This window comes from Penicillium roqueforti (assembly GCF_015533775.1).
Source record: "Penicillium roqueforti strain LCP96 04111 chromosome Unknown scaffold_04, whole genome shotgun sequence".
Lineage (NCBI taxonomy): Eukaryota > Fungi > Ascomycota > Eurotiomycetes > Eurotiales > Aspergillaceae > Penicillium > Penicillium roqueforti.
The window spans coordinates 797,159-822,310 of NW_024067568.1; the positions used below are offsets into that span (position 1 = coordinate 797,159).

The following is a 25,152-nucleotide window of genomic DNA, read 5'->3' on the forward strand; positions in this document are numbered from 1 at the left end:
TTTAGGGGGTCTCCAAACATCATTTTACTGCGCAATACCTCCAGGGCTAGTCTGAATTTGCCCCCGATACAAGCGGGGAATCATTACTACCAAAGGACATCTCCATATAAGTTTGAAAAGCGTCAATATTGATCAGAACGGGAATCTGTATTGTGAATATCAATTGCGCCCCCAAAAACACACACAAAATGGGATATGTGTACAAATCTGCAACACTGAACGGAAAGGCTGCCCATCATTCTTTTTTTCTTTCTAGCTGATGGTGTATTTCATGAAGAGCCAGTGCGCTCTGCCTCCAATTCTTGCTCGGCTTGCTGGTAGTATTTGGCAGTGTCCACGCCATGCTGATACAAAAAACAATCAACATCATCCCTCCCAAATCGACTCAAATGGAGGACTTACCTGATCGTGGTTGACAAAGTTGAACCATGGGACAACATGGATGAAGAGTTCTGAGTACCGCGAGTTGCGGGCTGCCATGCCTTGTAGATGAGGCGACATTTGGGATTTACCGTACAGAGGCTCGCCCTTCTTGACCTTATCGACCATCTCACGAGTATCCATCTCAACCTCCCTAGCATTCTCAGTGAAGCCGTAGAAGCGCTCTGTGAAGGTGTGAGTGAGATGTCATCCAAAAAAGCGGGTCAGAGTTCAAGTGGAGGGATATGACTTACGGCAGGATCGCTGATAGAGCACATGAAGACCGCCAAGCAGACCAACAGCTGTCGCGAGTCGCATAACAGGAGCGAAGCCACCACGGCCTACATGCGACGGACTTGCTCTCTCCATGATCCAGAGCGAGATGGGAGCAGCCGAGGCCATTCCGCCAGCCACGGCCCAGTCGGAAGGCCGGGCATATCCGAACACTCGTTTCAAATGCCTGAAAAAGATATAAGCTTGTGATAAAATCCTAGAATCCGGGGTAAAGCGTACGGGTCGGAATCAATCAACTGTGGGATATGTTAGCCAAAGACATACGCAAGCAATCGGGAACGGAAACAGTAGTAGCCCCGGTTCATGTTAGATCAATCATACCGGGTAGTCAGTATTGGCCCGCTTAGAGGGCACAATGGCTGTTTTGGTATCGGTCGCCATGTTGCTTGAAGTGTGGATGTGCAAGCATTCGAGGTTGAAGTTCTGGGAGTTGGAGGAGGGCGAAGCTAACCTTTTGGGGACTAGCGCAATCAAGGCGGACAAGAGGTCTGACAGCCAATCAGAGCGCATGTAACAGGCTACTCGCGTCACGCGTCAAGGTCGCATCTGATTGATTGACATTGAATTTCAAGATAGCATCCCATACCGAGTACGCCGTACACAAAGTCCAACTGCTCCAATCCAACAGCCAGGTTTTTCTTTTTTCTTTTTCTTTTTCGTTCACCTTCAGTTATCTGGTCCAGTCAAATCGATCACTTGATATAGTTGTACCCACAACGGTACCTGCACGCGATTAGAAATATGGCGAACGCGAATGTTTCAGAGAGAGGAAGCTCACCAACAGCAGATGATTTGAACGATCTGTTTGATTATGACATTGGCTTGGATGAGATTATTCCGGATAATAATGCTCCCAATACCAACAGCACCAAGGCCTCTGGGATAGGAGATTCTGCACTTGGTTTGGGTCTTGATGAAGAAGTCAAAGTCGCAAAGAAACGACAACCTGTGGCTAAATTAGATGAGGGCCGGTGAGTCTCACTTGCTACCTTCTTTCTTGATTGAAATCTGTTATTTTTTTGTTTTGTTTCGGGAGAGCATTTGGGGCTGCAACAATGCTGACGAATAGGCTAGTTTACTCTCACAACCGGGCATACCCAAACTACGACATACTGCTAGACAGAAGCTGAAATTCAAGGGCAAAGGATACGAGGTTTGTTCTCTTGTCTATCCAAAATTCCTAATGCATGGCTAGTGTAACTGACTTGAGTTCGCTATAGTTCAAAGACGCCGCACGCCTGCTCAACTTTTACCAGTTATGGCTCGATGACCTATTTCCACGCGCAAAATTCGCAGACGGACTGACAATGATTGAGAAACTGGGACACTCTAAACGCATTCAAACCATGCGACGAGAATGGATAGACGAGGAGAAGCCGAGACTGTTCGATAGCTCTGGACCCACGCGAGAAGAGCTCGAAAATCGCCACGTCCCCACGGACCCTGCAGATTCCAATCACAACCCAACCGCGATTATTATGGGCCAGGAAGAGATTGCCGACCAAGACCTATTTATTCTAGATCCAAACGAGAGCGCGGCGCCTACTGTCAGCTACCCCGAGCCCGAGGACGATGACTTGGAGGATCTTCTCAGAGAACAAGATGAGCCAATGTCAGATTTTCCACCCGACAGGCGTATCTCATCTTCACGAGCACCAGATGACGATAACGACTATGATGCCGAATATGAAGCGATGAAGGAGCTTGGGATGTAGTTGTGGAAGGCATTTTGTACGATGAGTTTTTAATGACAGCAATGGTATATGTTTACCCCGGGATAAACCCGCTGGTTCCTGTTTAATCGTTTCGTTTCGGCTATGTAGGGCTCAGCTTGGGATTGGCCGAATGAGTCTGAAACTAAAATTACTAGGAATACCACATTGGATCACATTTAAGGAAAAAGAATTAATTTCAAATAACATGCTAACTGAGTAGAATAACTGGAGACTGCAAAGCAACTCTTCATGTACTGCCCCGGAAACGGGACAAGACGAAGGGAGAGAAAGAGACATTAGATGTTACAGTAAAGGATGGGCCAATTGAATATATTGATCTCACGCGCTGGCAGGCTCCGTGAACACAGAGAACTGACCACCGGCACCCGCCCAGTTCAATTTCTTTCCACGAGTAGCAGTGTTATCGATAACAGTAGCCACCTCGATGTCATCCTGTGTACCTTGTCCCGTTTGATAGGTAGCAGAGAAACCCCATGACCATGCACGGCCATCGGAATCGATAGCGAGAGAATGATCCGAGGCAGCCGCCACAACCTTGGCCTTGATACCCGGAACAGGGGTAGGCGCGATCAGGATACGGGGGCGATCGCGCTCATCCTTGATAACGGCGTCATCGGAAAGTGCATCGATCTTAAGGCCGCTTTGGAAACCGTCAAGACGGCCCCAAACCAAGCATTCACCATCGCCAGCAATGGCAATCGAATGATGAGCGCCGCCGCAGATTTGTGAAATATTTTTGTCAGAAAGTGATTCGACAAGAGTGGGATGCACGATAGCAGCTTCATCGTCGCCAGCGCCCTCGCGGAGGGCGGTTGCACCGAAGCTATTCAATCCCCAGGCATAGACCTTGCCAGTGGCGTGAACAGCAAACGAGTGGTACGAGCCACTCCCGATGTGGACGATGTTCTTAGGGAGACCGAACTCTCGGGGCTGAAGACCATTCAGCCTGTTGCGCTCCACGATCCTGCGACCGAGCTGATTCTGTTGTCCTGAGCCCCACGAGTAGACGCGACCTTGGTCGTTCAGGGCAAGAACGTGATTAGCTCCGCAAGTCAGGTGTTTGATCTTCTTCAAAGACGAGATCAAAGTTGGGATCGTTTGAACGTGAGAAGACGCGTCAAATCCGAGGATTCCATCGTTGCTCTAGAATCGTTGTCAGTAAAAGCAAAGTAATTCAAAACAGTCAGTTCGTCTTACTCGGAAGGTGCCCCAGCCATAGACTAGACCATCATCGGTCAAGGCAAAGCTTGCGCTATCGGCGGCGGCGACTTCAACGAAGACAGTGCCTTCGGGGAAAGCGGTGACGGGAATAGCAGTGGGAATAGACTCCCGGGGGTTTAATCCACTGTCTTCATCATCGGAATCGGAATCGCTGTCGTTCTCAATGTCCTTGTATCCACCGTCCCATTCAGTTTCTCTTCCGAGCGCACCCTGATCGTTCACACCCCAGGAGAATATCTTGTTGTCATGCGTTAGAGCTAGACAGTGCATGCCACCGACAGCAACCTGTACAACTCCGACTTCTTCGGCAGACAGAAGCTTATTCAAACGTGGGCGCTTCACATCGATAACATTCTTAGCTGTGCCCAACCCCAGCTCACCAGAGCTACCCTCACCACAGACGAATACATTCAGTTTAGTTTTCGGGGCCTCGTTGATGATAACTTTGACTTTCGGCTTTGGCTGACGGGGTTGCGCGACACGAGATCTTTTGATTTCGCGAGGTTTCTCCTCATCTTCATCAGCTTTGCGCTTCTTCGTAGCAGAGGTCAATTTGGTAGATGTTGCCATTTTGCTTGGCTTCGCAGTTGACTTGGTAGATGTTGCAGTCGGCTTCGTAGTGGACTTTGTAGTGGACTTTGCAGTAGCCTTTGCAGTCGGCTTTGCGGTAGGTTTTTCAATGGACTTAGTGGTGGATTTTGCAGCTGCCTTTGTAGACTCTTTCACGGGGGTTTCGGCCTTTGTCATAGTGATCTGCCTGGCGCTGGTGCGTAGTCGAGTACTTCTCTTTACCGTCTCGGTTGAAGCCTCGACGGGCTTGGACGTGTTCTTCTTAGGAGGCATTTTGCCTTAAACTGGGCTATTAGAAATAGCAAAGAATGAGAAAGAACAGGGGGTGGGGAGGAATGTTTGAGACTGGAAGAATAAAAGGGAAAAGGTATGTGAAGGGGAAAAAAGAGAAAAAAGGACGCCAAGCCAAAAACAGCCAAACAATAGCACATTCTCTCCCCAGCCACCTCAATGGGCTGATTCATTGACATTCGTTGATTTTTATTGATGATTAACGCGTTGTTACGCGTGAATATGTTTTCTTTATTGATCTATCTATGAATTGAAGAGCATTATAGAATTACAATAGCCCATCACTGCATCAACGGCTGGTTTCTTCACGAATCTTTCCACACATAATCACATTTTGTCCCAATGGCATCCATTTAACTTCTCGAGGATTCAACGCAGCATTGGGTGTACCCTCTTGATCTTGTTTCGAGTCAGGGCTGACATTCACTCCACCACGGCCCAGGTAGGTGGGAGCAACCGTGACAATAATCGAGTCAATGAAGCTTGTATACTCTGGATTCAACAATTCACTCAGAACCGTACCACCGCCTTCAATCATGACACTTTTAATGCCCTCCGATGCCAAGGCACGAAAGACGGCTTCCCAGCGTAATCGCCAGTGTTGATTGTATTCTACAATGCGGAGAAAATCTCCACCGTAGCCTTTGAGCATCACTAGTGTCTGAGGGTTGATTTGAGCTCCTGGGGACAACACAACCCATGGAGCTTTGCCTTTTCCTTCAACGGCAGTACGTAACATCCGGCATTCAGGATGAATAGGCCATCGGCCCATAGGATCAATGATCACGGGCCGTGGTTGCCACATTCTCCCCAGGCCTCCAAATCCACCGGCCCCTTCCAGACGGCAGTTCAGACCTGGATTATCTGCAAGAACAGTCCCTACTCCAACAAGAATGGCATCGTGTCGGGAGCGAAGATAATGGGTCATCAATTTGGCCTCCGGTCCCGACAATACCGTCTGCATTCCCGGTTGAAGAGAAATCTTGGAGTCCATCGACGATGCGTACGACAATGTGACATGGGGGAACTCTCGGCGTTCCGAGTGATTAGGAAGATAAGGATGTAAGAAGTCTAGCGAAAACTGAGGGAAGGATAGTGTGTCCGGGGGCAAAGCTGACGAGATCGAGGTTGGTTTTGTTTGGGGTGACACCTCGTTGACACCATCGGTGCTTTGAGTTTTAACAATACCATGGCCCTTTTGGTATTCGTAGCCCTCGTGTGCGACCAGATTCACCTCTGGGTTTTGTATACGCCACTTGGCGGAGATATTGCGGACGTCCGTCACAGTGAAGAATCGCCCGCCAGCCTCACCAAGCTTATCTGGCTCTTCCTGAAACTTGGTGTAAATGGAAGAAGGGAGATATCCCTTCACAGATTCTTTGCGCGCGTACTCCATTAATCCCGAGTTTCGCTTCACTCGGTCGATGTAGTCGAGGTCATGTGAGTGGATGCTGCAACTACCCGGCGTTCTCGCGATGGTGACGGTCGAGTATGCGCCTTCAAACCGGACAACCTTGATTTGAAAGTTACAGATGCCTCCCTCTCGGACTCGCTTTTTGCGAGGGCGCTTGCCTTCTGGTAAGGGGCGAGTTTCAGATGTGCGGTGTGTTGGACGCCGTAAACGGCACATGTAATAGTCGGTGGTGCAATGGCCCTCTTTGCTCGCATTTGATCTTTGTTTGACCCATACATTGTCTATAAAAGGCCAATATGTTTCAAATTCTTCGAGACTGATTTCTATCGGGTCCTTGCACTCGAACAGGACCTTGCGTATGCGTGCTAGGTTCGGTGGATTGTTGAAAAGGCTTGGGGTAGCCTTCGCGCCTTGACTCGTTGATACGCTGCTGCTGTGAGCATCTCCGATTGTCGCATTGCGCTGTGTTGACTCGTTCCCGTCACCGTGTAATGCTTGTTTATCAAGGGCACCGGATAAATTGATGGGGGTTGTGATTTCGGGCAGGTCTTCGTCCGTTGCGTCTCGTGTATCGCAGGCCCGTCCGATCTCTTGATCTGTTCCCAGAACGTCTTTCGCTTGCAAAGAGACTCCGTTGTGCGGGGATCCCGCCTCGCTGCCAGAAGCCTCTACGCTCGAGACGGACACGTCGGAGGCATGGTCCATCCTGGGGGAGCGTGGCAAAATATAGCTATAGCTCCTTATTCCTAGCTATGGCGACAAATGGCCATTTCACTGCGGAGTAGCCCTAAATAGACACACACATATATATATACACGATATAGAGCAAAGTGTCGGAGAACGAGCCTCGGGAAGAACTTAGTGGGGCGGAAACATGAAGGCCCGGAGATGTTATCCACGTTCTGAGGTCGAGTACGGAGTATACATGTAGTATATCAACAGCCACCACCTACATGTACCAGGGGAACATAGTCCACAGATTGATTCGGTCTTAGAAGTCAAATAGAAATCCATTAGAAATAATTGATCATTGCATCTTCGCTTGATTGTATTGTCGGAGACAAATAAGCACAAAATAAGTATTCCAGTATCTCAGTATCTCAAATCACATCTAATATGCCCCGATATCTGCCCCAGCACGAGCCAGAGTCTCATAGACCCGTGGTGGCAATTTGTACTTGACCATTCCCGAGAAGACCATGAGATCCTTGGCCATGACAAGCAAAGTATCCGCCAATCCCTGGCGCACTTCACTGTCGTAAACTCCAAAGGTTCGTTTTTGGCGTTCATAGCCAATACATGTGATGCTCCACATGATGACAGGTCCGATGTTGCGTGAAATGATGGGTGGCAAAGACGAAAAAGCTTGGGCCGTGCTTCGAATGTACGACACGGAGCCCTGAGCTTGCAAGGGGAGAATATTCAAAGCGTTGATAGCCTGTAACGTTCATTAGTAATTCAATCATGAAATAGAACCATGGGTTGGAGACACCTACATCAAGAGCTGGCGCCCATCTGCCGGCTTCAACCTGAGTCTTTGCTTCGATCATACGCAACAGCAACCCACAAGCATCACGGTTGACCTGTCGGATTTGCCCGTAATACATTATGTCTGAGTCGTAAAGACTGATCATGTTCTTGGCAAGCACGCCCGGATCATCCACGGTAGTCAAACTGAGGCTGCTCCCGGCTTCCACTGCCTCTGGCTGGCTATCTTGATTCTGGTCGACCCTTGGGCGCAGGGGCTGCAGTTTCGGCATGGCACCCCCTAGTTCAACCGCGATTGCATCTGACAATGCACGGTTGATGATGTCAATGACACGATCGTAGTTCTCTGCCAAGTGGTACAGAAGCACGGCATCCGCGATCAATCCCTTATCATCCGCCACGGCAGCAGCTTGAACGGTAATAGTCTTCAAGAATTCTTGCTGGTCGACCAACTTGATCAAATCGAGACGTTGCTCAATGGCTCCCTTGAGGCGAGTACCGTCCGCCCGAATATCGCCAAGCAATTTGGCAAAGTCCCTGGTTTCTAGAATGAACTCTCGCAAGGCCTCATGGCAGACTGATGCTTGGGACTTGCCCAGAGCGCCTGGAAGATCTGCGTTGAGGCAGATCAGTGTAAAGTAATCGATGGCAGCTTCGACAAATCCAGTGCGGAATTCTCGGGTGTATTGGGTCAAGAGATATCCGAAATTGATCTGGGGGTATTGCTTGACTGTAAAGGAAACTGCAAAGGGAGAAAATTTTAGGTCAGCAAGATCATAATATCATGACAGAAGATAGGCTTACGAATTTCTTCACCAGAGGTGTAAAAGTCGGAAACGCGCAAAAGACCATAATAGGATAGGGCGATGGCAAAGTGAACAGCAGTGACTGGGGCATAGGTGCCGAGATAATGCACAGCCTGCTCAAACATTCCTCCCAATATCTGCAGCAGGAAGTAAGTTCCATAGCCACCGGGTCCCTCATTGCCCTTGATGAAGACTCTTTGGCCAATTTCCTGGATGTCGGTTTGAATATCCTCCAGGCCGAAGACATCACCTGCAACCTCTTCGGCGCGGTCATCCTCTCTTGCAAGGCTGAATTGTAGCCACATCCAGTCCTCGACAGTCTGCTTAACACCATCCAAGCGACGACGGGATAGATCACAGCGGCCAATTATCTTGTAGCACGCCATTCGGTAAGGATCGACTGTATTTTCAGGTGCGTTCCGCGATCGTTGCTGGAACTCGCCATTGATCTTTTGCTGCAAGTCCCTGGGCAGTCTCCTACTCTGCGCGTAGGTTGTCATGTAGGTCACAAATTTGTGATCTAAAGACCGGAACCCGCTGTCCCGACTCACGTATTCAGCAGCCTCAGTGACAAAGCCACATCGAAGAAGGTAGAAGATGAGAATCCAGCAGTAGTCTTGGTTCACCATTTGGAGCTCGGTGCCGTCAGGTGCCAGATCCTTCCTCGCGGCTTGAAGACGGATGTAGGCGCGAATCTTGTTGATCACGGTTGGAATTCCTCCCAATTGTGCTTCCCGTGGATTTTTCGCAATGGCGGTTTCCACTTCGTCGAAGAATGTGTTCTCAAGGAAACCTCTCGAACCTTCAAGGATCTGTTTCTTGAGTTCTACTGCTTTGAGAGATTTGGACGATTCTTCTAGATAATCTTCGGCATACTGTCGCTCCTTCACTGCTCCGGGCTCCGATGGATTCATGATGTTTGGCTTCTCGTGAACAATTCTTATCAAGGCTTGATATGCGTTGAAGAGTTGCCGAGGTACCTAGAAAATGATTAGCTGGGACAAAGATACAGGTTGCGCGAAATTTTGAAACTTACATCACCACCAGCTTGCACTTCAACATATGAGAATTCGTCGAGTATGGGATAGCATTTTCCCTGAAGTCTGGCGAGGTTCAACTGTTGAACCTTCTCGGCGTAGTGGCCCATCTTCTCACGTTGGAACCTGAGATCAGGCGAGTGAGCCGCAGTTCCCTCCTTTCGCTCAGCTGGATCCTCAAATATTTGACGGCTTGCCAAGCCGACCCCAGGTGTGCCAATCACCGACTTCTCAAGACCGGAACGTCCGAATACGCTTCTGCGGGATGCCGTTGGAGGTCCGTTGGCTGAAGCAGCTCCGGTTTGCTTAGACTGCCGTGTTGAACGCCCAAAGGCACCCTTGGTGGTAGATTTAAGTCCTCCAGCGCCGGCAGCATCCTTCTGGGATAGCCCGAAATGATGGAATATTTTTTGACGTTGGTCTTCCCAGTCCATGTCCACCTTCTCCTCTAGGAAAGCATCGAAGTCCCGCTGAGCTCTGGTGAGACCCTCTGCGATCATGACTTGTCGACCACGTTGCTGGATATTCCGCAAAAATCTTTGGTTGTCTGGGTCAAAGTGGTCCATTTCCCTCGCTGGAGCTGCTAGAGATGCCTGGGGGTCCAGGGACTTGAGGTCGCGCAATGCTTGTCCCGGGGATACGCCGGAAGCTGCGAGAAGATAATGACTATTGATGGTGCCGCAAGGTTAGTCAAGGTCAATAAGAAAACATGCGACAAGATGGAACTCACGCTTTGCTGTTCTTGCCGTTTGGGGTATCCTTTTGTCCTGTAGAGCCTAGCTCTCGCGCCTTCCTTCGAATGTCATCCAGGCCTAACTGGAGACTAGGCACGTCTTCGAAGTTGTTGTTTTGAAAGACCGATGACAATGGTCGCTTTTTTCCACGTTCTAATAGGCTGTTGAAGAACGCAGGTTGTGTTGACTGATTCGCAGGTTGTCCCTGGGTCTGCAAGTTGCTAGCTTGTTGTGTCTGGCCCAAGGTCGGGGCTTGAGCGGGATGTTGCTGGGCCTGAGATCCGAACAGAGACGACGTTTGCGCGCCTTGCGCACCTGGAGCAGAAAATTTTGCGAAAGGACCTGCCGTCTGATTGTTTGCGCCAAACAGGCTGTTTGACTGTGGGGTTGTCGAGGCTCCAAGACCCCCCCCGAAGAGAGAGCCAGTGTTGAAAGCCATGGAGGGCTGGTAGGTGAGAAAGCTTTGAGAAAGAAGATCTAAACTAAGATTGCAGAAAAACTATTCTTTGAATTAGTTCACTTTGAGCTGACAATTGAGCTGACAATTGAGCAAAATGATGCTGATCAAAGGGCAAGAAAACTGCATACCTAGGGCTTCGTAACAGTAAAGAATTACCACGATAAGTAGTGGATTTTCTCGGACTTCTGATAGTAAGGAACAGAGCTTCAGCAGAGCTCTGCTTTTATATGGATAAAAAATAGCCCCGCAATTAAGAGTCAATAGATTGTCAATAGGCAATTGAAGAGGCTGTTTAGGAAGCTCGGTCTAAACAATTGTATCCCGGATCATCGATTGACCGATTGACCGAAATCCTATTGTTCCTTTATTTCTCAATGACCGGAACCATTGAACCCATTGAACCCAATAAAACTCCCATTCAGTCCTCCACTCGATAATAGTGATCCATAGATTGATTCGGAAATATGCCTGTGTTCCAATCCAAAACCTTTCGTCGGGCAGCTACGGAATCATCGTCCCTCGGCGAACGGCTCGGTGCGTTCTACCGGGCGCGACTGGCTCGACACCCTTTCATTCTCTTCGGACTTCCATTCATGGCCGTTATTGTAGCCGGGTCATTTGCCTTGACGCCTGCTGCTGCCCTACGGTACGAGCGGTATGACCGCAAAGTCAAGCAGCTCAGTCAAGACGAAGCATTTGATCTCGGACTTAAGGGTCCTGACGGGGAAGAGGGAATCAAACGCAACCCACGGAGGAGGATTATAGGCGACGAAAAGGAAGAATACTACGTATGTATTGTTTTATTGTTTAATTAATCCTGACTTTCTTGTCTGACATTTGGACTGAATGCTGATTATTGTATACGCTTACAGAGACTCATGGCCAAAGATCTCGATCAATGGGAGCAGAAGCGAGTACAGCGATTCAAAGGTGAACCGGATGGAAGGCTGTAACACTTTGAATTTAAATATCCGAGTGCATCCTCGAAGGCGCGGAAAACACGTTTTCCTCGTGACCTCACCTGGCGCATGAGCTCAAGCCTCATCGCTAGGTGTACGTTGCCGTACATTGCTGTGTGGAGATGAAGGAGGAGCTCAGGGGGTGCAGCCACTCAATTATCTGGCTGGCCTTCGCGTACGACGTATGCTATGCTCCAATATCCCTACTTAGGTAGCCATTGGAATTGGTCTCGCTCACTTTCTCAGCCTCTCGGAAGTTGTATACAACATACAATGTCTATGCTTCCTGGATCCTATATACTAGGCCATTGACTGTGGAATTCGGGGAAATATATATTTCCGCCCCTCTCCAGTCTGTTGCCTCACCCTTTTCTGTATGGAGGTGAAACCTGCATGGGTGGGACCACTCCACGGTTGGTTGGTCCCTTGGAGCCTTGCAACTAACCGGGAACTGGGATGAGGTCATTGTTAATATTGATTCAACATAATTCAGTTTATGAATACACCGATATACAAAGTATATATTGATCTATAATGAAAGGAGACTTACTCGGCCAGATATAGCTACTACCGGGCTCCCAATTATCTCTGTAGTGTGAGCTACCTCTATATATATCTATGTATACAGCAATCACTATTTAACTATTCGTTTATCGGGAATATATGTACTATATATAGTGAAATAAAAGCGACCTACAAAAAAAAACATACAACTACGTCAGGACTGAAGGTGAACCCGTGATCCCCCACACAATAACGTCATAACTTTTCTTCTCGAAGCCCCCAAATTTCTTCTTCACCCATTTCCTCTCAACTCAGGGCTAGTTCCAGGCGATTATTAATCATGCAATAACACAGATTCTCTCTCTGATATCAGACCTGTTCATCCCCCACTATTTGGCATTTTTCGTTCCATTGGCCACCGATTTTCTTCTTTGGCTGGACCCTGGTCTATTCGCTTCTTATTGCCCCTCTTTGTCTCTCGCTACGTCAGTTGCGTATATCGTGAGGTTCTTCCATCTGAAGTTTTGCGTACGCTTCCCTTCACTTTCTATTTGAGGAACAACATCGGTTTCAACTTTGTGTATTGGATGCCATTTATGACCAGCGATTCTCTTCGTTCCTAGGTCTTCAAAGGCCCTGATATCTTGGTCCGAGAGCTTGGGAGCACTTGTCAGTCTCACCCTTGAGCAGCCGCTTGCAATTTTCTGATACGCAACTACGGGTGTCATTGTCAGAGAGTTTTGAGCTGACTGTGTTTCCTCGGACCAGAAACTGGAGTCGTGGAAGCTAAGCTGCCTGCCATGACAGGCCCTGGACGCTCACCCTCCTCGCCATGGGTACAAAGTGCACAAGGTGGTCATCATGATGGTGGTGTCGCACAGTCTATCCAGTCTACCATGTCCCCACCAACCACGGGCATGATGTCGAGCACGGCTTTTACAGAAAAATCAAGTCCTAACTATTTTGGTATGGCTGTGCAAAACCCCAACAATCAACAGACTTCCAACCCAGGGCTGTCCATGCAAAATAACTGGGGCACATTACCCCATACGCAACCTCTGCCGAGTCCGCAATTACCAGTGTTTTCTCAAGAATCAGTATCAGCGGGATTGAAGAATCTATTGAAGACCGAGCCTGAAACTAGCCGCATACGCCGAGAATCAGCATTGCATGGATCTTCTTCTCCCCAGACGACTTCGTGGTCAAAGTCCTCATCTTCACATCCGTTGGGAAATTTCTCATTCGCACAACCCAGTGAACTGAGGCTTCCAGCCGGCAAAAACTTAGCGCCTACTCCACAAGGTATGAAAAGTCTTAGATTTGCTTTTGGTTTTTTTTTTTTGTTTGTTTTTGGCCCTATAACTTCCTGATGTGTTCCACTGCCTATCTTTTACAAATTATACAAGACCTAACACTGCTTGTTTAGGATTCACTCCCGCTTCATTTCCTTGGGTATCAGCCGAACGCTGCGCCGAACGTCTTGAATCATCTCAGTCAAATACTATGTTATTTGATGTTCGCCCATTTGCTCACTTCAGACAGGCCAATATCAAAGGATCACTCAATTTATGCATTCCCACTACCCTACTCAAGCGTCGATCATTTGATACCCAGAAATTAGAGGGAATTTTCACAGACGACGCCGATAAACAGAATTTCGCTCGTTGGAGAAAGTGTGACGTGATCATTATCTACGATTCTGCCGCAGCGGAGTTGAAGGACGCAGCACCTCTTCTGAACCTTCTCAATAAATTTCAGGCTGAAGGCTGGAAAGGAGATGGGTTGATCTTACAAAACGGGTTTCGAGGTTTCTCGGGTCGGTTTCCACATTTGATTCAGCAGCCACAGACACAGACGACTGGATCATCCTCTAAACGCCCCTCTCCCATGAGAATCAACCTGCAATCTGTTGCTCCTGTCGTGGGTGGTTGCGCCCTACCAGAATCATCCTCTGCCGTCAATCCATTCTTTGGAAATATTCGACAGAACATGGACCTCCTTGGAGGTGTCGGACAAATTCCTCTGAAGCAGCCCGATCAATTGACCGAAGCAAAGCGACAGCAACTCCCTTCCTGGTTGCGGGGCGCTTCCGATACTAAGGACCAAGGGCACATTGTTTCGAACAAATTCTTGGTTTTGGAGAAAACGGAACTGGAACGCATGAAACAGGCTTTAACATATGAAGGACCTTCAGGTGACACCAATGGTAGCCCCAAGAAATATCGCGTCGCGGGAATAGAGAAAGGCACGAAGAATCGTTACAATGATATTTACCCATTTGATCATTCTCGTGTCCGGCTCGAGGGAATTCCAGCTGGTGCCTGTGATTATGTGAATGCGAACCATATTTCTGCTGAACTTACCAATCGGAAATATATCGCCACTCAGGCTCCCGTTCCTGATACATTTGATGTGAGTAGCAGTTCCTCACAATGCTTGTTATCATATTGCTCACAATATCCAGGACTTTTGGCGCGTGGTGTGGGAGCAAGATGTTAGAGTTCTCGTTTCCCTCACTGCAGAGGTTGAGCGAGGACAGGTGAAATGCCATCGATACTGGGAGTCTGGAAAATATGGACCATTTGAGGTAAAGGCCTATTCGGAAAAACATATCTACATCGAACCCAGAGTTGGCAGTCCCATGCCGTCGACCGAACGGCCTGATGGCACAAACGAAAATCCAGTGATCACCGTGCGAAACTTCAGTATCTGCCATACGTCATTCCCTTTTGAGCCGCTTCGAGATATCACCCAGCTCCAATATCCTTATTGGCCCGATTTCGGAACAACGTCACAGCCTACCCATCTTCTCCGCCTCATTGAGCAATGTAACAAGGTCATTCGTGCCACTAGCAACCCCAGCTTTAGTAGTGAGCAAGCGGAACCAAAGGGTCAGCGGCCGGTACTAGTGCATTGCAGTGCGGGGTGCGGGCGTACGGGGACCTTTTGTACTGTCGATAGTGTCTTGGACATGTTGAAACGACAACGTGCGCAGGCTGCTGGTGGTGGAGGCCTGGATCAAAATCCTAGCGGATCTTCCGAGTGGATGGGGGATTTCACTCTTGACCTAATTGCAAAGACGGTTGAGGATTTCCGGAGACAAAGACCGAGCATGGTGCAAAACCTGAGTCAATATGCACTCTGCTATGAAAGCGTGCTTGAATGGCTCGCTTCTGAGATGGACTAGAACAAGTCCTTGGACTTTTCTTCTTCTTCTTCTTCTTCTTCTTCTTCTTCTTCTTCTTCTTCTTCTTCTTCTTTTCTCTTGCTATGATGACGACCCTGGGATACCCCTTTCTGGCCTTGCATTATTACCAGGGCCATGGTTTTCTTTTGATCTATGTACAATGTCATACAGCTAGTGGTTCTGCATTTTCTGGTGTTTGGGATTGCTTTGGGACAGGGGGGAAAATGGACACAGCTAATTTTCTTGGGTCTTATTGCGCATAAGAGACAATGGTAGCGTCCTAGTCTGATGATATTCAAGAATTGCGCTATTTCGGTTACAATCCACTGCTTTGAAGAGGGCTTATAACCACAGTTCAACAGCCTGACTTTCATATCCTGGGCAACAGAAGTTTATCAAGCTCTTTGTCGGAGTTGTTTATGTACTATTGTAATGCCCCTAGCGTTTGACGGGCCGCTTGCCTTTTCCACTATAACCGATATTCAGGAACATCACTCCGCGATCAGTAATCGCAACCAGCTCGTCCTCATTTTCAGTGAACCGCAATTGAGAGCAAACGGCCTCTAAATGAAGGACAACTGGTCGCAAGTCGATGGCACCTGTAGACGATTCCCACGATGATGGATAAAAGCCGGTGCTGTTCTCTTCAATCAATTCCGACGGATTCAATGCCCAGACATAGAGGGTTTTCCAGTTAGCGACAGCAACACGAGTTCCGCGACGCGAAGTTGCTACCGGAGATCCATGCGAAGTTGTTACTTCCCGGAATCCCCCAAGCTGCGCCACAATCTGCCAATTTTCAAAGCGCCTTCCGCGGTCAAGATTCAAAACATGGGTACACCGCGGACCAGTGTATGATTCAGACTTGAGTAGACATGCCGCAGTCCATTTTTCAACGCGGTGGGTGGCAATGCCGAAGGCAAGGTACTGCCAATGACAGTGTTCCCCCCGGTTTATATCGCCGAGCTCATGAGTACCGAAGAATGGTATTCCAATTGAGAATTGAAGCGAGAGGGAAGACGAAAACTGCACGGTGCATGCATTCTTACTAACATGCGGCTTTGGCTCGCCTGGGGGGGCAGGGATGCGATCAAGTCTCTGAAAGGCACCGTATATGTTTTGAGCTCGGTAGTGGTAGAGCAACTGAAAGCCTCGATCATTGAAAGCCAATTTCATTACGGGCCCTAGTCCCCGCGAAGAACGGACATGTGGGTCTTGATCGTTGGAGCTTGTCAGAACGTAAGCCTCAAAACCAGCATCTAGAGATGTCAGAAACCAGTTCTAATATGACAGAATGACGAAACGAACAAGTGATTTTACAGGGATTGTCTCCCTTACTTCCTTCTGTGATGCCTTCGCTAGAATCGTCTTCATCTTCGTCGTCATCGTCATCGTCATCGTCGTAGATTTCGGTATAAAGAACCACGTCATGATCAAAGGGGTCGAGCGTGTTTTGCCATGATATTGCAAATTTGTCGTTGGAGACGGACAAAGCCAGTGGCTTATAATCTCGGCATTCGGGAAAGTCATACAATCGAATGGTGTTTGCCCTGGAATTCAAGCGATGGTTGGCCAGGTGAATACTCCCGTTGGGGCAAGACTTGAGGGCGTGTTTAACAAATGGGTGGTCTGTATCCAGCTCTTGGTCTAAGAATGGTCTGAATCGGTGAAGGACGTAGACTCCACCGTTTTCACCAAAGGCAGTCTGGAGGATTTCAACCTCCCCAAGATCCTGTCCTGGGGATTTCAATTTGACTTCGGTCCGATCCCCATCGCTCATGTCAATCAGATGGACGGTGCTATGCCCTTTAAAGACAAGTAGTACTCGAATGCTGTCTTCTGATGCCTCAATTGTCGATGCATGGTAGTCAATCACTCGATTTTGATACTCATAGGTGGGGTTGGCGTAATGCTCTGCCCCATCTAACTGTTCATACGAGCGCCTCATTAACTCATCAAACAGATGCCTAGTCTGATAAGCTTCAATCCCATCGTTCCAACCAGGAGTATTATGCAGCTGATGAATGATGACTTCTCGGCTGCTGGAAGCAATCTCATAAAGCCTGCGGCTTGAAAAGGCTGCCTGGAAGTAGGCTGGTGTGTTGCAGCTCCGAAGAACCAGTTGTACCAACTCTGTGGGAAGTTGGAGCAGCATATTTGAGGTATAATATTGCCCTAGGTCTAACATGAGGGTTTAGCATATACTTATAGAGCTTCTGTCAAGGCACGGTGCACAGACTTTTTGTTGCCTCGTGGGTCTAGGTAGCAGCGCCAGGTATGGAACAGGCAGAAGGGGAGAAAATGATGAAATGAGGAAAGACAGGAAAGATAAAGACAGAAACCCTTGGAAGACAAAAAGGTCGAGAATTCAAGGTATCACTAGCGGTTTCAGCTGTTTACCCGTCATACTTCTGAAATATGATATTTTGTCGTTTCTCTCCGCCTTGTATATATATACTAGTACACAGGCCCCCTGCAGGTCCAACTACGGGGTGTAATATACAAGAATACACGAATCTTTATGATTGGCTTAAGATTTCAGCCGAAACTGGCCTTCGCAAGACATGTAGCCAGATAAGTCTATGACTTGGATGGACTTCTAGTTGAAATTGTGTCTTCGCAAATAGCAGGCTGGCCTGTTCAAAAGAATAACGGCCCACAAAGCATAGTTCCATCCAGTTATTATTTCAATATAGGTAATATGATGAAAGACCGAAGCTCACTGTCCTTCTCCGCCACCGCCCGCGGACATGCTGAGGAACATGAGGATTGGAATAACCCACCAGTACCTAGTTTATTGATTAGCGCACGAAAGCAACGATAGAAGTATCTGTAACCTACTTCTGCAAAATAGACTTTTCTTCAGGTTGCTCTGGGTTTTGGCCATCGGGCCCAACAATCACTGGCCTGTTCAGGTGAGGCTGCGTCCCGGATTCGTTCGAGACAAGTTCAATTTGAGGACTCGATGTTGAGCCCTGAGCGCTAGTAGATGCAGACAGGGAGACAGTGTAGACTTCGTTGGTTGGGCCGAGATGAAGACGAAACGTTGGTTGCTCACTGGCCGTTAAAGAGGACAACGACACGAGACTGCCAACCCATTGCTTTTTGTTTGGGGAGGTTGAAGTGTAGAGACCAACACGCACGAGATTATCGCGCTGGTCATCTTTTGGGGGGTGATATGAGACCACGTCCGATTTCAATGAGGTTGGGTCGTAGGAGATGCTCGCGAGGACGGACGGTTGTGGCGACTCTAAGGGCCAATACAGGATGTCGGTCGAGAAGGAGGCATTGGCGACAGAAATTAGGAGTAACACAGCGCTAAAGATGGTGGATAGGAACCTCATGGCGAAGAAGTGAATTATAGTGAGGAGACAACCTGAGATGTCAACGGTTTGGAGAAGAAAGTCCGAGCTCCAACCCCACGAGTACATAAGCTGTACATAAGCTGTACATAACTATACATGACTATACATAACTAGTCATACAGATGAATCCCTTACGATCCTTGCTATATACATATTCGAAATTCAATGACTAATAAAATATATATATACGATATGTATACACGTAAATGTTCTTGTAAAAACATAACATAAAATAGGTAAATATCATAATTTTACACTTACCTACTTATATGGTACATGAAGAGTACATCAATCACCGTATAAAATAGCGGGACATTCAAGTATTGGTAGAGTGCCCCGAAAGTGCAGGTACCGGCTAGTACTGTTCCGTCAGGGCGGCAAATTAATGTGGTCGTAAGTTCTTCTCCTCACAGTTCACCTTCAATTCTCTTAATTCAATATCCACAGATATAAACAGTAAGTCTGCTTCGACCAGTCTATATTCCGTGTTTTGCGACTCGCTAATCCATGGTTAGTAGCAATCTATAGCTCCATAGCTGTCAACTCGAAAGGGAAGAGCTACTACGGTAACATGGCCTCGCGGAAGGCATCCAATGACCCTCGGGAGGATCTGGCAGTTCATGTCGACCACTATATTGGCATTGATGTCGGAACTGGCAGTGCCCGTGCCTGTATCATCGACGACAAAGGTGATATTGTGGGGTTGGCCTCAGAGAATATCGGTCTTTGGCAACCAGAGCACGGTTTCTATGTGAGTGCAACTCCAAGGAATTTGAGTGCCAAATCAGTCTTACCTAGCCTCTAGGAACAATCTACCTCCGATATCTGGCGTTGCATTTGTGTCGCTGTTCAGCGCGTTATTAGCCAGCACAATATCAATCCTGACACGGTTCGGGGTATCGGGTTTGACGCTACCTGCTCCTTGTCGGTTTTCTCCAATGATACCGACGAGCCGATCTCTGTAACGGGCCCCAATTTCGACTCGGACCGCAACGTGATCTTGTGGCTGGATCATCGCCCAGTTGAGGAAGCCGCGAAGATCAATGCTACCAACCACAACCTACTCCGCTATGTGGGCGGAAAGATGTCTATTGAAATGGAGATTCCCAAGGTTCTTTGGCTCAAAAACCACATGCCTAAGGAGCTCTTTGGCAGATGCAAGTTCTATGATCTGGGAGATGCTCTTACACACATTGCTACGGGCAATGAGAAGCGAAGCTTCTGCAGCGTAGTCTGCAAGCAGGGATACGTGCCTGTTGGTGTCGATGGGAGTGTCAAGGGATGGCAAGAAGATTTCTTGCAGGACATTGGCCTGGGTGACTTGACCGAAGATAATTTCAAGCGTATGGGCGGAGTTGACGGGGTGGTGAGCCTTTCCCTAAATGACGATGGCGCAGTTTACTGACTTTTGGTGCCACACAGAATGGTGATTATTTAAGTGCCGGTGAATTGGTTGGCACTCTCTGCGATAGGGCTGCAGCCGAATTAGGCCTGCCGGCTGGTATTGCCATTGGCAGTAGTGTGATCGACGCCTACGCTGGCTGGATCGGTACCGTCGGATCCAAATTCGACATGCACCCAGGCCAATCTAGCGCAGATGTCCCTAAACTTGATATATCGGAGGCCTTCTCTCGCCTCGCAGCTGTCGCGGGAACCTCAACATGTCACCTTGCCATGTCACCAGACCCGGTTTTTGTTGATGGTGTCTGGGGACCATATCGGGATACCATTCTTCCCGGATACTGGATGGCTGAGGGTGGCCAATCTGCCACAGGAGAATTGCTCAAGCATGTAATTGAGACTCACCCGGCATTCAACCAGGCTATTTCGATTGCCGAGTCATCCCATGCCAACATCTACGACTACCTGGATAAGCATCTCAAGGAGATGGCACAAGCCCGAGGAGCCCCATGTGTATCCTATCTTGGACGCCACTTCTTCTTCTATGGTGCGTCTGTCTTCATTGTTAGCATTGTTTAGGTTCTGGCTGATTTCGTTGATGAATTGGGGTTTAGGTGACCTATGGGGAAACAGATCTCCCCTTGGCGATCCTAACATGACTGGATCCGTCTTTGGCCTAACCAGTGATAAATCTGTGGATGGCCTTGCCATTTACTACTACGCCACCATGGAGTTCATTGCGCTGCAAACTAAGCAGATTGTAGAAACAATGAACAAGGCAGGTCACCACATCACCTCTGTGTTCATGTCGGGCTCACAATGCCAGAATGACATCCTGGTCAACCTCATCGCATCTGCCTGCGATATGCCTGTGCTGATTCCCGAGTACATCCATGCTGCGGTATGCCACGGCGCTGCTATGCTCGGCGCCAAGGCCGCCAGCGCTGATTCCCAGGGCAGAACCCTTGATCTGTGGGATATCATGAATCGGATGAGTAAGCGTTGCAAGCAGGTGTTGCCGACAGAGGATAAGAACGAGAAAGCCTTGCTCGGCGTGAAGTATGAGGTCTTTCTAGAACAGTGCTGGAAACAACGAAAATACCGTGGGATGGTGGATGACGCCGTGGGGGCCTGGAAGTCCAAGTCCACCTAATTTGATATCACGATCACGTCGGTTACTCTCTTTTCAATCACAAAAACGAGAAGATATGGATACTGGAGTGTTAGTTCACGATTTACAAATCGGGTATACTTGACATCAGTCATTACCGCATACTAAAAAGTATGACAATTTCGAAATCATAACATAATTATTGCAAAATCATGCCCAATGCATCGAGCTACAGAGCCTATGTCATGAGGAAAGTCAAGAACATGAGTCACACACTCCATATAAACGTCAAGCATATAAACAAAATCCCGAAAAAACATTAATTCAGACAAGCCAATGAATGCCTTGTGCTGAAAAGCAACTATCACTATGCAATATGTGCACTTTGTCTAGTAGGCCACCCCGCCTCTTGTTCGGCCAACAGTGTAGAACTTGTTGGAACTACTGGTGCTGCCTATGGCTAGGGTATCAAAGCGATCCACGCCCATACTGTCCATATTCACATAGCCTGACATATGGAAGCCAAGCACAACGACGAGGTAGGTGAGTACAAGGATGGATCCCTTAAAGTAGTTGCTCTTTCCTTCGCCGTATACATGCGAGAGAAGGAAGACGCACATAATAACGGTAATCATATCCCACTGCGGGAATATTAGGCTGTTGAAATATTTTGTTAGCCACAGCATTTCGATTGGAGACATAATGAAAAAAAAAAAAGAAAAGAAAACGAAAAAGCTATCTTACTTGAATGAGTGGCTGACAAGCTCAGATGGGTCTAGCGAGCGGCCATAGAAAGCGCTGAAGAATACCACAGCAGGAATCTGCAATAGACAGACCTGTAGTGCATAGGCAGACCCAATTTCCATAGATAATGCAATGTTTCCGTTCATGGCAAATGAGATGGCGTTCTGTTAGGTGTGTTAGCTAAGAATATCAAATGCAAAATCACCTCAGATAGGGCCTTCAATGACCAACGTACTAGGAACTCCGTCGTATTTGGCACCAACGCGAAAAGAGTAATGCCGAGGAATTTCTCATCAATATCCACGCTCTCTAGCACAACATCAACCGTGTTGACAAGAATTTCAGCAATCACTGCATAGAGGACAGTTGCCCCAAGAAGAATGACAGAGCTTTTAACTTTGCTCCAATTAGGTGCATCATGTCCTCCGCTAGAATGAGTGGGCTCCACACTCAACCCGAGATCTTCAAGCTCTTCCCCAGGTGTATTTCGTGATCGCTCCGGAGCAGGGCGGCTAGATTGACGAACAGAGGCTTGATGGTGTTGTACATTGGGCTTGCGACTTCGAGCCGTATCCCGAGCAGCCACTGTTGCTGCTGTTGCTGCTACTTCGGTGAACTGGCGTACTAGACGCTCGTTGTCTTCTTGGGCCATATTACGGACAAACTTTGGCACAGGGTAACCGTCCTCGCCGCTAGGATTGGGGGGCACCAAGTGTGGGAAATTGCCCCTGAGGTCTGCGGCTTCACTTCCAGCCCCTTCCCAATTGCCAGAGTCATTGTCCTCCAAGCCAAGATGCTTCAATGACTGGCCTAAGATTCGCTTATACAGCTGAGATTCACGGATCGAATCTTTGGACCCAGAAGCGGCACCAGAAGCTTCGGGCTGGCCATTTGGGAACATGTGCCGTGGCTCGTAGAATGATTCTTGGGCAGATTGGGTGGCATGGGCATGGGCATGGGGATGGGAATTCTTTTTTTCTTCCATCTCTGATGCCCAGATAAGAGCAGCGTGGGTCCTAAGAGTAAACCATAGGCCGATGCCGTATGAAAGGAACAAGAAAACAGCGGCGATCCATGCATATGGCTGTACCGCTTTTTGAAAGAATTGATCATCGACAGCCGCTGTTTGTGAGAAATAGCAGCGCCTGCAATCTCGAGTCTCTGGATCGAGGGAACTTACACACGAGTGGCAGTTCAGCTCATGCTATGCACCAGTCAACTTAGGTTCGTTTGCAAAGGAAGGTGAAACTTACACTACCATAAACCTGATAGAAGAGGGTGGGACCAAAGGCAGCAATAACCGCAAACAACAACATCGTCGAGGTCACACCAGCTGATTTCACATTGAACCGTTGGGTCTTGCGTTTGAGTGCACCAAAGCACATGGACAAACCAGGGAGGAATAAAATGCCGACAAAGATACTGCCGATGATACTTCCCTCGACAAGCTGAGCCTTGCCCTCAGTCAAAGCGACACAGTAGAGATATACTTCTACGATAGTTGAGAAGAAAGCATTGATGGCAGCACCTAAGCCCATAGAAGATTGAGCGGAGATCGAGGCGACGGCTTGTCCAATGAAATAGGCCAGAGGAATAATGGAGAGCAACGCGAGAGGGAAGATCAAGGCCGGATGTGTGAGCCAATTCTGCAAGCCTAAGAATTTGCCCAAAACATGGTAGTCGAAAATCACAAACACAACCACGCCAAGAAGATTGATCAAAAAGATGTTCGTTCCATCGAGAGTGTACTTCCAGTACCTCGTTCCAGCAGCTCTGTAGGTACAAAGAAGTATGGAAGACGAAGATGTGGTTGTGCTCGATCTAGCATATCTGGAATCGGAATGGAAGGACAGTGCTAGCGGATGTCTGCGCAAATGGCTCACGAGTGTAATCGTTATACGACCCATGGGAATCCAAAACACCAAGAGCCAGCAGACGAGCGATACCATAAGCATCAGCGGACCAACTAGGAAGTAGAAGAACACGAAGAACACGACGCGACCCAAGGTCCATTCGCCCCGCCCAAAGAGGCGACGCTTGGATTGAGCGAGCTGAGAGGACTCTTCGCGTTGTCCACGCTGGGGTCGCCCGAGCAGGCTGTCTTGTTCACCGGCTGAATCGACGCTGTTTCTTCGTCTACCGACCAGGGACCGATCTCTGCGAGGGCCGAAGAAAAGACGGCCATGTTCCAGGTCGCCATTCTGCCATTGTTCATATTCGCTGATACTGCGTCCCTCGCCTTCATCTTCCTCGGCATAATTCTCCTCGGTCTCCAGAAGAACATATGATCCGAACGGGTATAACAGATATCGTGAAAGACCTGCAAATACTCTTCCGTATGCCACAGCACTGGATGAGTAGGAAAAAAAAAAGCAAGCAACTGCGGCTAACAGAGCGAAAAGGGCAAGCCACCATCCAAAAAACAAAGACCATAGTAGATTGGTCAAAAAAAGCATGGGACTGACATAGCCTCCTGGAGAAGAGTGGATATCACCCTCGGCCGTTTTCTCTACAGAACGGCTTTTCTTGTACAACGCAGGCTTCCAGAGTCTGATACCAAACGGGTGTGTTTGGTTGATGGCCTGTTGACGGTCTTTGAGTGTGAAGCTCTCAGCATCGCTGGCTGCGTCTTCATCGTCTTCTATTCCACCCTCCTCCTCACCGTCCTCACTCTCCCCTCCACTGGTATGTCCGGTTTGTTTCAACGAAGGAAACTCTTCTTCATAATCCAGACCTGCTTCAGGTAAGGCCGTTTCGTCTGCGTTGTAACCCTCCGAATCGGCTCTTGCCAAGGGTCTGGGACGAGCACTGGGACGTCGTCTCAAGGTCGAGCTTTGCGTTCGTAGTGGGCGAATCCTGGGTGATTGTTGCGGGTTCGCGCCTTGCTTCATCGTCATATATTGCTTGACCTCATTGACATCATCATCTGTCGAGAACCCTTGCCCTCTGTGGGGGATTGGACGTTTGGAAGACATGCGACGCGATACCGAGGGCTTTCGGGGCTTATCAGGGACAGTAGAAGATTGAGTCGTGAATGCGCGAGTCAAACTCTCGTCTTGGCCATCATCATTTAGTTCAGGATTGGTCGCCTCGGAGGAGGATGGATCGAGTGTACCTGCAATTTTGGATCAACCCAAGCCGTCATTGTTGTAGGTTACACCAAAGGCAAGCTTACCGTATGTTCTCCGCGCGGAGGCAGAGGATCTGATTGGAGGCACAGCTTCAGGAGTTGGTGTTTCCATTCCCGCCATCGCAGATGGCTGCGTGGACTCGGGAGAGCCAGGGTTTCCTTTATCGCCAGCCATGACCCAGTGATTTGACAAGCACACAGTGAACCTTGGAGGCACAAGAAACGAGTAAGAGAGATAAATTCAAAAAGACACGGGGTCTCTTCTCTCTTTTATGCTGTC

The 25,152-nt window shown here is 48.4% G+C and overlaps 11 protein-coding genes across 11 annotated transcripts; 4 read left to right on the plus strand and 7 right to left on the minus strand.

Moving 5' to 3' along the window:
* Positions 1-269: 269 nt before the first annotated feature.
* On the minus strand, positions 270-1,095 carry LCP9604111_3134 (putative NADH-ubiquinone oxidoreductase 21 kDa subunit; the record flags this gene model as incomplete). Its single annotated transcript, XM_039070689.1, has 5 exons — positions 270-344; positions 403-605; positions 675-880; positions 934-950; positions 1,036-1,095. The coding sequence occupies 5 exons, from the start codon at positions 1,093-1,095 to the stop codon at positions 270-272; spliced, it is 561 nt and encodes a 186-aa protein (XP_038931089.1).
* Positions 1,096-1,455: 360 nt separating this feature from the next.
* On the plus strand, positions 1,456-2,429 carry LCP9604111_3135 (Chromosome segregation in meiosis protein 3; the record flags this gene model as incomplete). Its single annotated transcript, XM_039070690.1, has 3 exons — positions 1,456-1,685; positions 1,789-1,867; positions 1,935-2,429. 3 exons carry the CDS (start codon positions 1,456-1,458, stop codon positions 2,427-2,429), a joined length of 804 nt encoding a protein of 267 aa, XP_038931090.1.
* Positions 2,430-2,768: 339 nt separating this feature from the next.
* On the minus strand, positions 2,769-4,514 carry LCP9604111_3136 (RCC1 domain-containing protein; the record flags this gene model as incomplete). The annotated part of the gene is made up of 2 exons (XM_039070691.1): positions 2,769-3,593; positions 3,648-4,514. 2 exons carry the CDS (start codon positions 4,512-4,514, stop codon positions 2,769-2,771), a joined length of 1,692 nt encoding a protein of 563 aa, XP_038931091.1.
* Positions 4,515-4,821: 307 nt separating this feature from the next.
* Positions 4,822-6,651, minus strand: LCP9604111_3137 (RibD family protein; the record flags this gene model as incomplete). The annotated part of the gene is made up of 1 exon (XM_039070692.1): positions 4,822-6,651. One exon carries the CDS (start codon positions 6,649-6,651, stop codon positions 4,822-4,824), a length of 1,830 nt encoding a protein of 609 aa, XP_038931092.1.
* A 406-nt stretch (positions 6,652-7,057) lies between these two features.
* nic96 (linker nucleoporin NIC96) lies at positions 7,058-10,450 on the minus strand (the record flags this gene model as incomplete). Its single annotated transcript, XM_039070693.1, has 5 exons — positions 7,058-7,384; positions 7,443-8,176; positions 8,239-9,220; positions 9,277-9,943; positions 10,008-10,450. The coding sequence occupies 5 exons, from the start codon at positions 10,448-10,450 to the stop codon at positions 7,058-7,060; spliced, it is 3,153 nt and encodes a 1,050-aa protein (XP_038931093.1).
* A 485-nt stretch (positions 10,451-10,935) lies between these two features.
* Positions 10,936-11,424, plus strand: LCP9604111_3139 (cytochrome c oxidase assembly protein COX16; the record flags this gene model as incomplete). The annotated part of the gene is made up of 2 exons (XM_039070694.1): positions 10,936-11,259; positions 11,344-11,424. 2 exons carry the CDS (start codon positions 10,936-10,938, stop codon positions 11,422-11,424), a joined length of 405 nt encoding a protein of 134 aa, XP_038931094.1.
* A 1,406-nt stretch (positions 11,425-12,830) lies between these two features.
* Positions 12,831-15,121, plus strand: ptpA (uncharacterized protein; the record flags this gene model as incomplete). Its single annotated transcript, XM_039070696.1, has 3 exons — positions 12,831-13,236; positions 13,361-14,346; positions 14,399-15,121. 3 exons carry the CDS (start codon positions 12,831-12,833, stop codon positions 15,119-15,121), a joined length of 2,115 nt encoding a protein of 704 aa, XP_038931095.1.
* A 438-nt stretch (positions 15,122-15,559) lies between these two features.
* Positions 15,560-17,528, minus strand: LCP9604111_3141 (F-box domain protein; the record flags this gene model as incomplete). Its single annotated transcript, XM_039070697.1, has 4 exons — positions 15,560-16,380; positions 16,430-17,302; positions 17,361-17,379; positions 17,502-17,528. 4 exons carry the CDS (start codon positions 17,526-17,528, stop codon positions 15,560-15,562), a joined length of 1,740 nt encoding a protein of 579 aa, XP_038931096.1.
* Positions 17,529-17,840: 312 nt separating this feature from the next.
* On the minus strand, positions 17,841-18,465 carry LCP9604111_3142 (uncharacterized protein; the record flags this gene model as incomplete). Its single annotated transcript, XM_039070698.1, has 2 exons — positions 17,841-17,910; positions 17,963-18,465. 2 exons carry the CDS (start codon positions 18,463-18,465, stop codon positions 17,841-17,843), a joined length of 573 nt encoding a protein of 190 aa, XP_038931097.1.
* Positions 18,466-18,755: 290 nt separating this feature from the next.
* LCP9604111_3143 (FGGY-family carbohydrate kinase) lies at positions 18,756-21,040 on the plus strand (the record flags this gene model as incomplete). The annotated part of the gene is made up of 6 exons (XM_039070699.1): positions 18,756-18,758; positions 18,885-18,942; positions 19,002-19,237; positions 19,292-19,852; positions 19,909-20,434; positions 20,502-21,040. 6 exons carry the CDS (start codon positions 18,756-18,758, stop codon positions 21,038-21,040), a joined length of 1,923 nt encoding a protein of 640 aa, XP_038931098.1.
* Positions 21,041-21,387: 347 nt separating this feature from the next.
* LCP9604111_3144 (calcium/hydrogen antiporter) lies at positions 21,388-25,047 on the minus strand (the record flags this gene model as incomplete). The annotated part of the gene is made up of 5 exons (XM_039070700.1): positions 21,388-21,655; positions 21,743-21,906; positions 21,978-22,946; positions 22,996-24,857; positions 24,918-25,047. The coding sequence occupies 5 exons, from the start codon at positions 25,045-25,047 to the stop codon at positions 21,388-21,390; spliced, it is 3,393 nt and encodes a 1,130-aa protein (XP_038931099.1).
* Between the last annotated feature and the right edge of the window lie 105 nt (positions 25,048-25,152).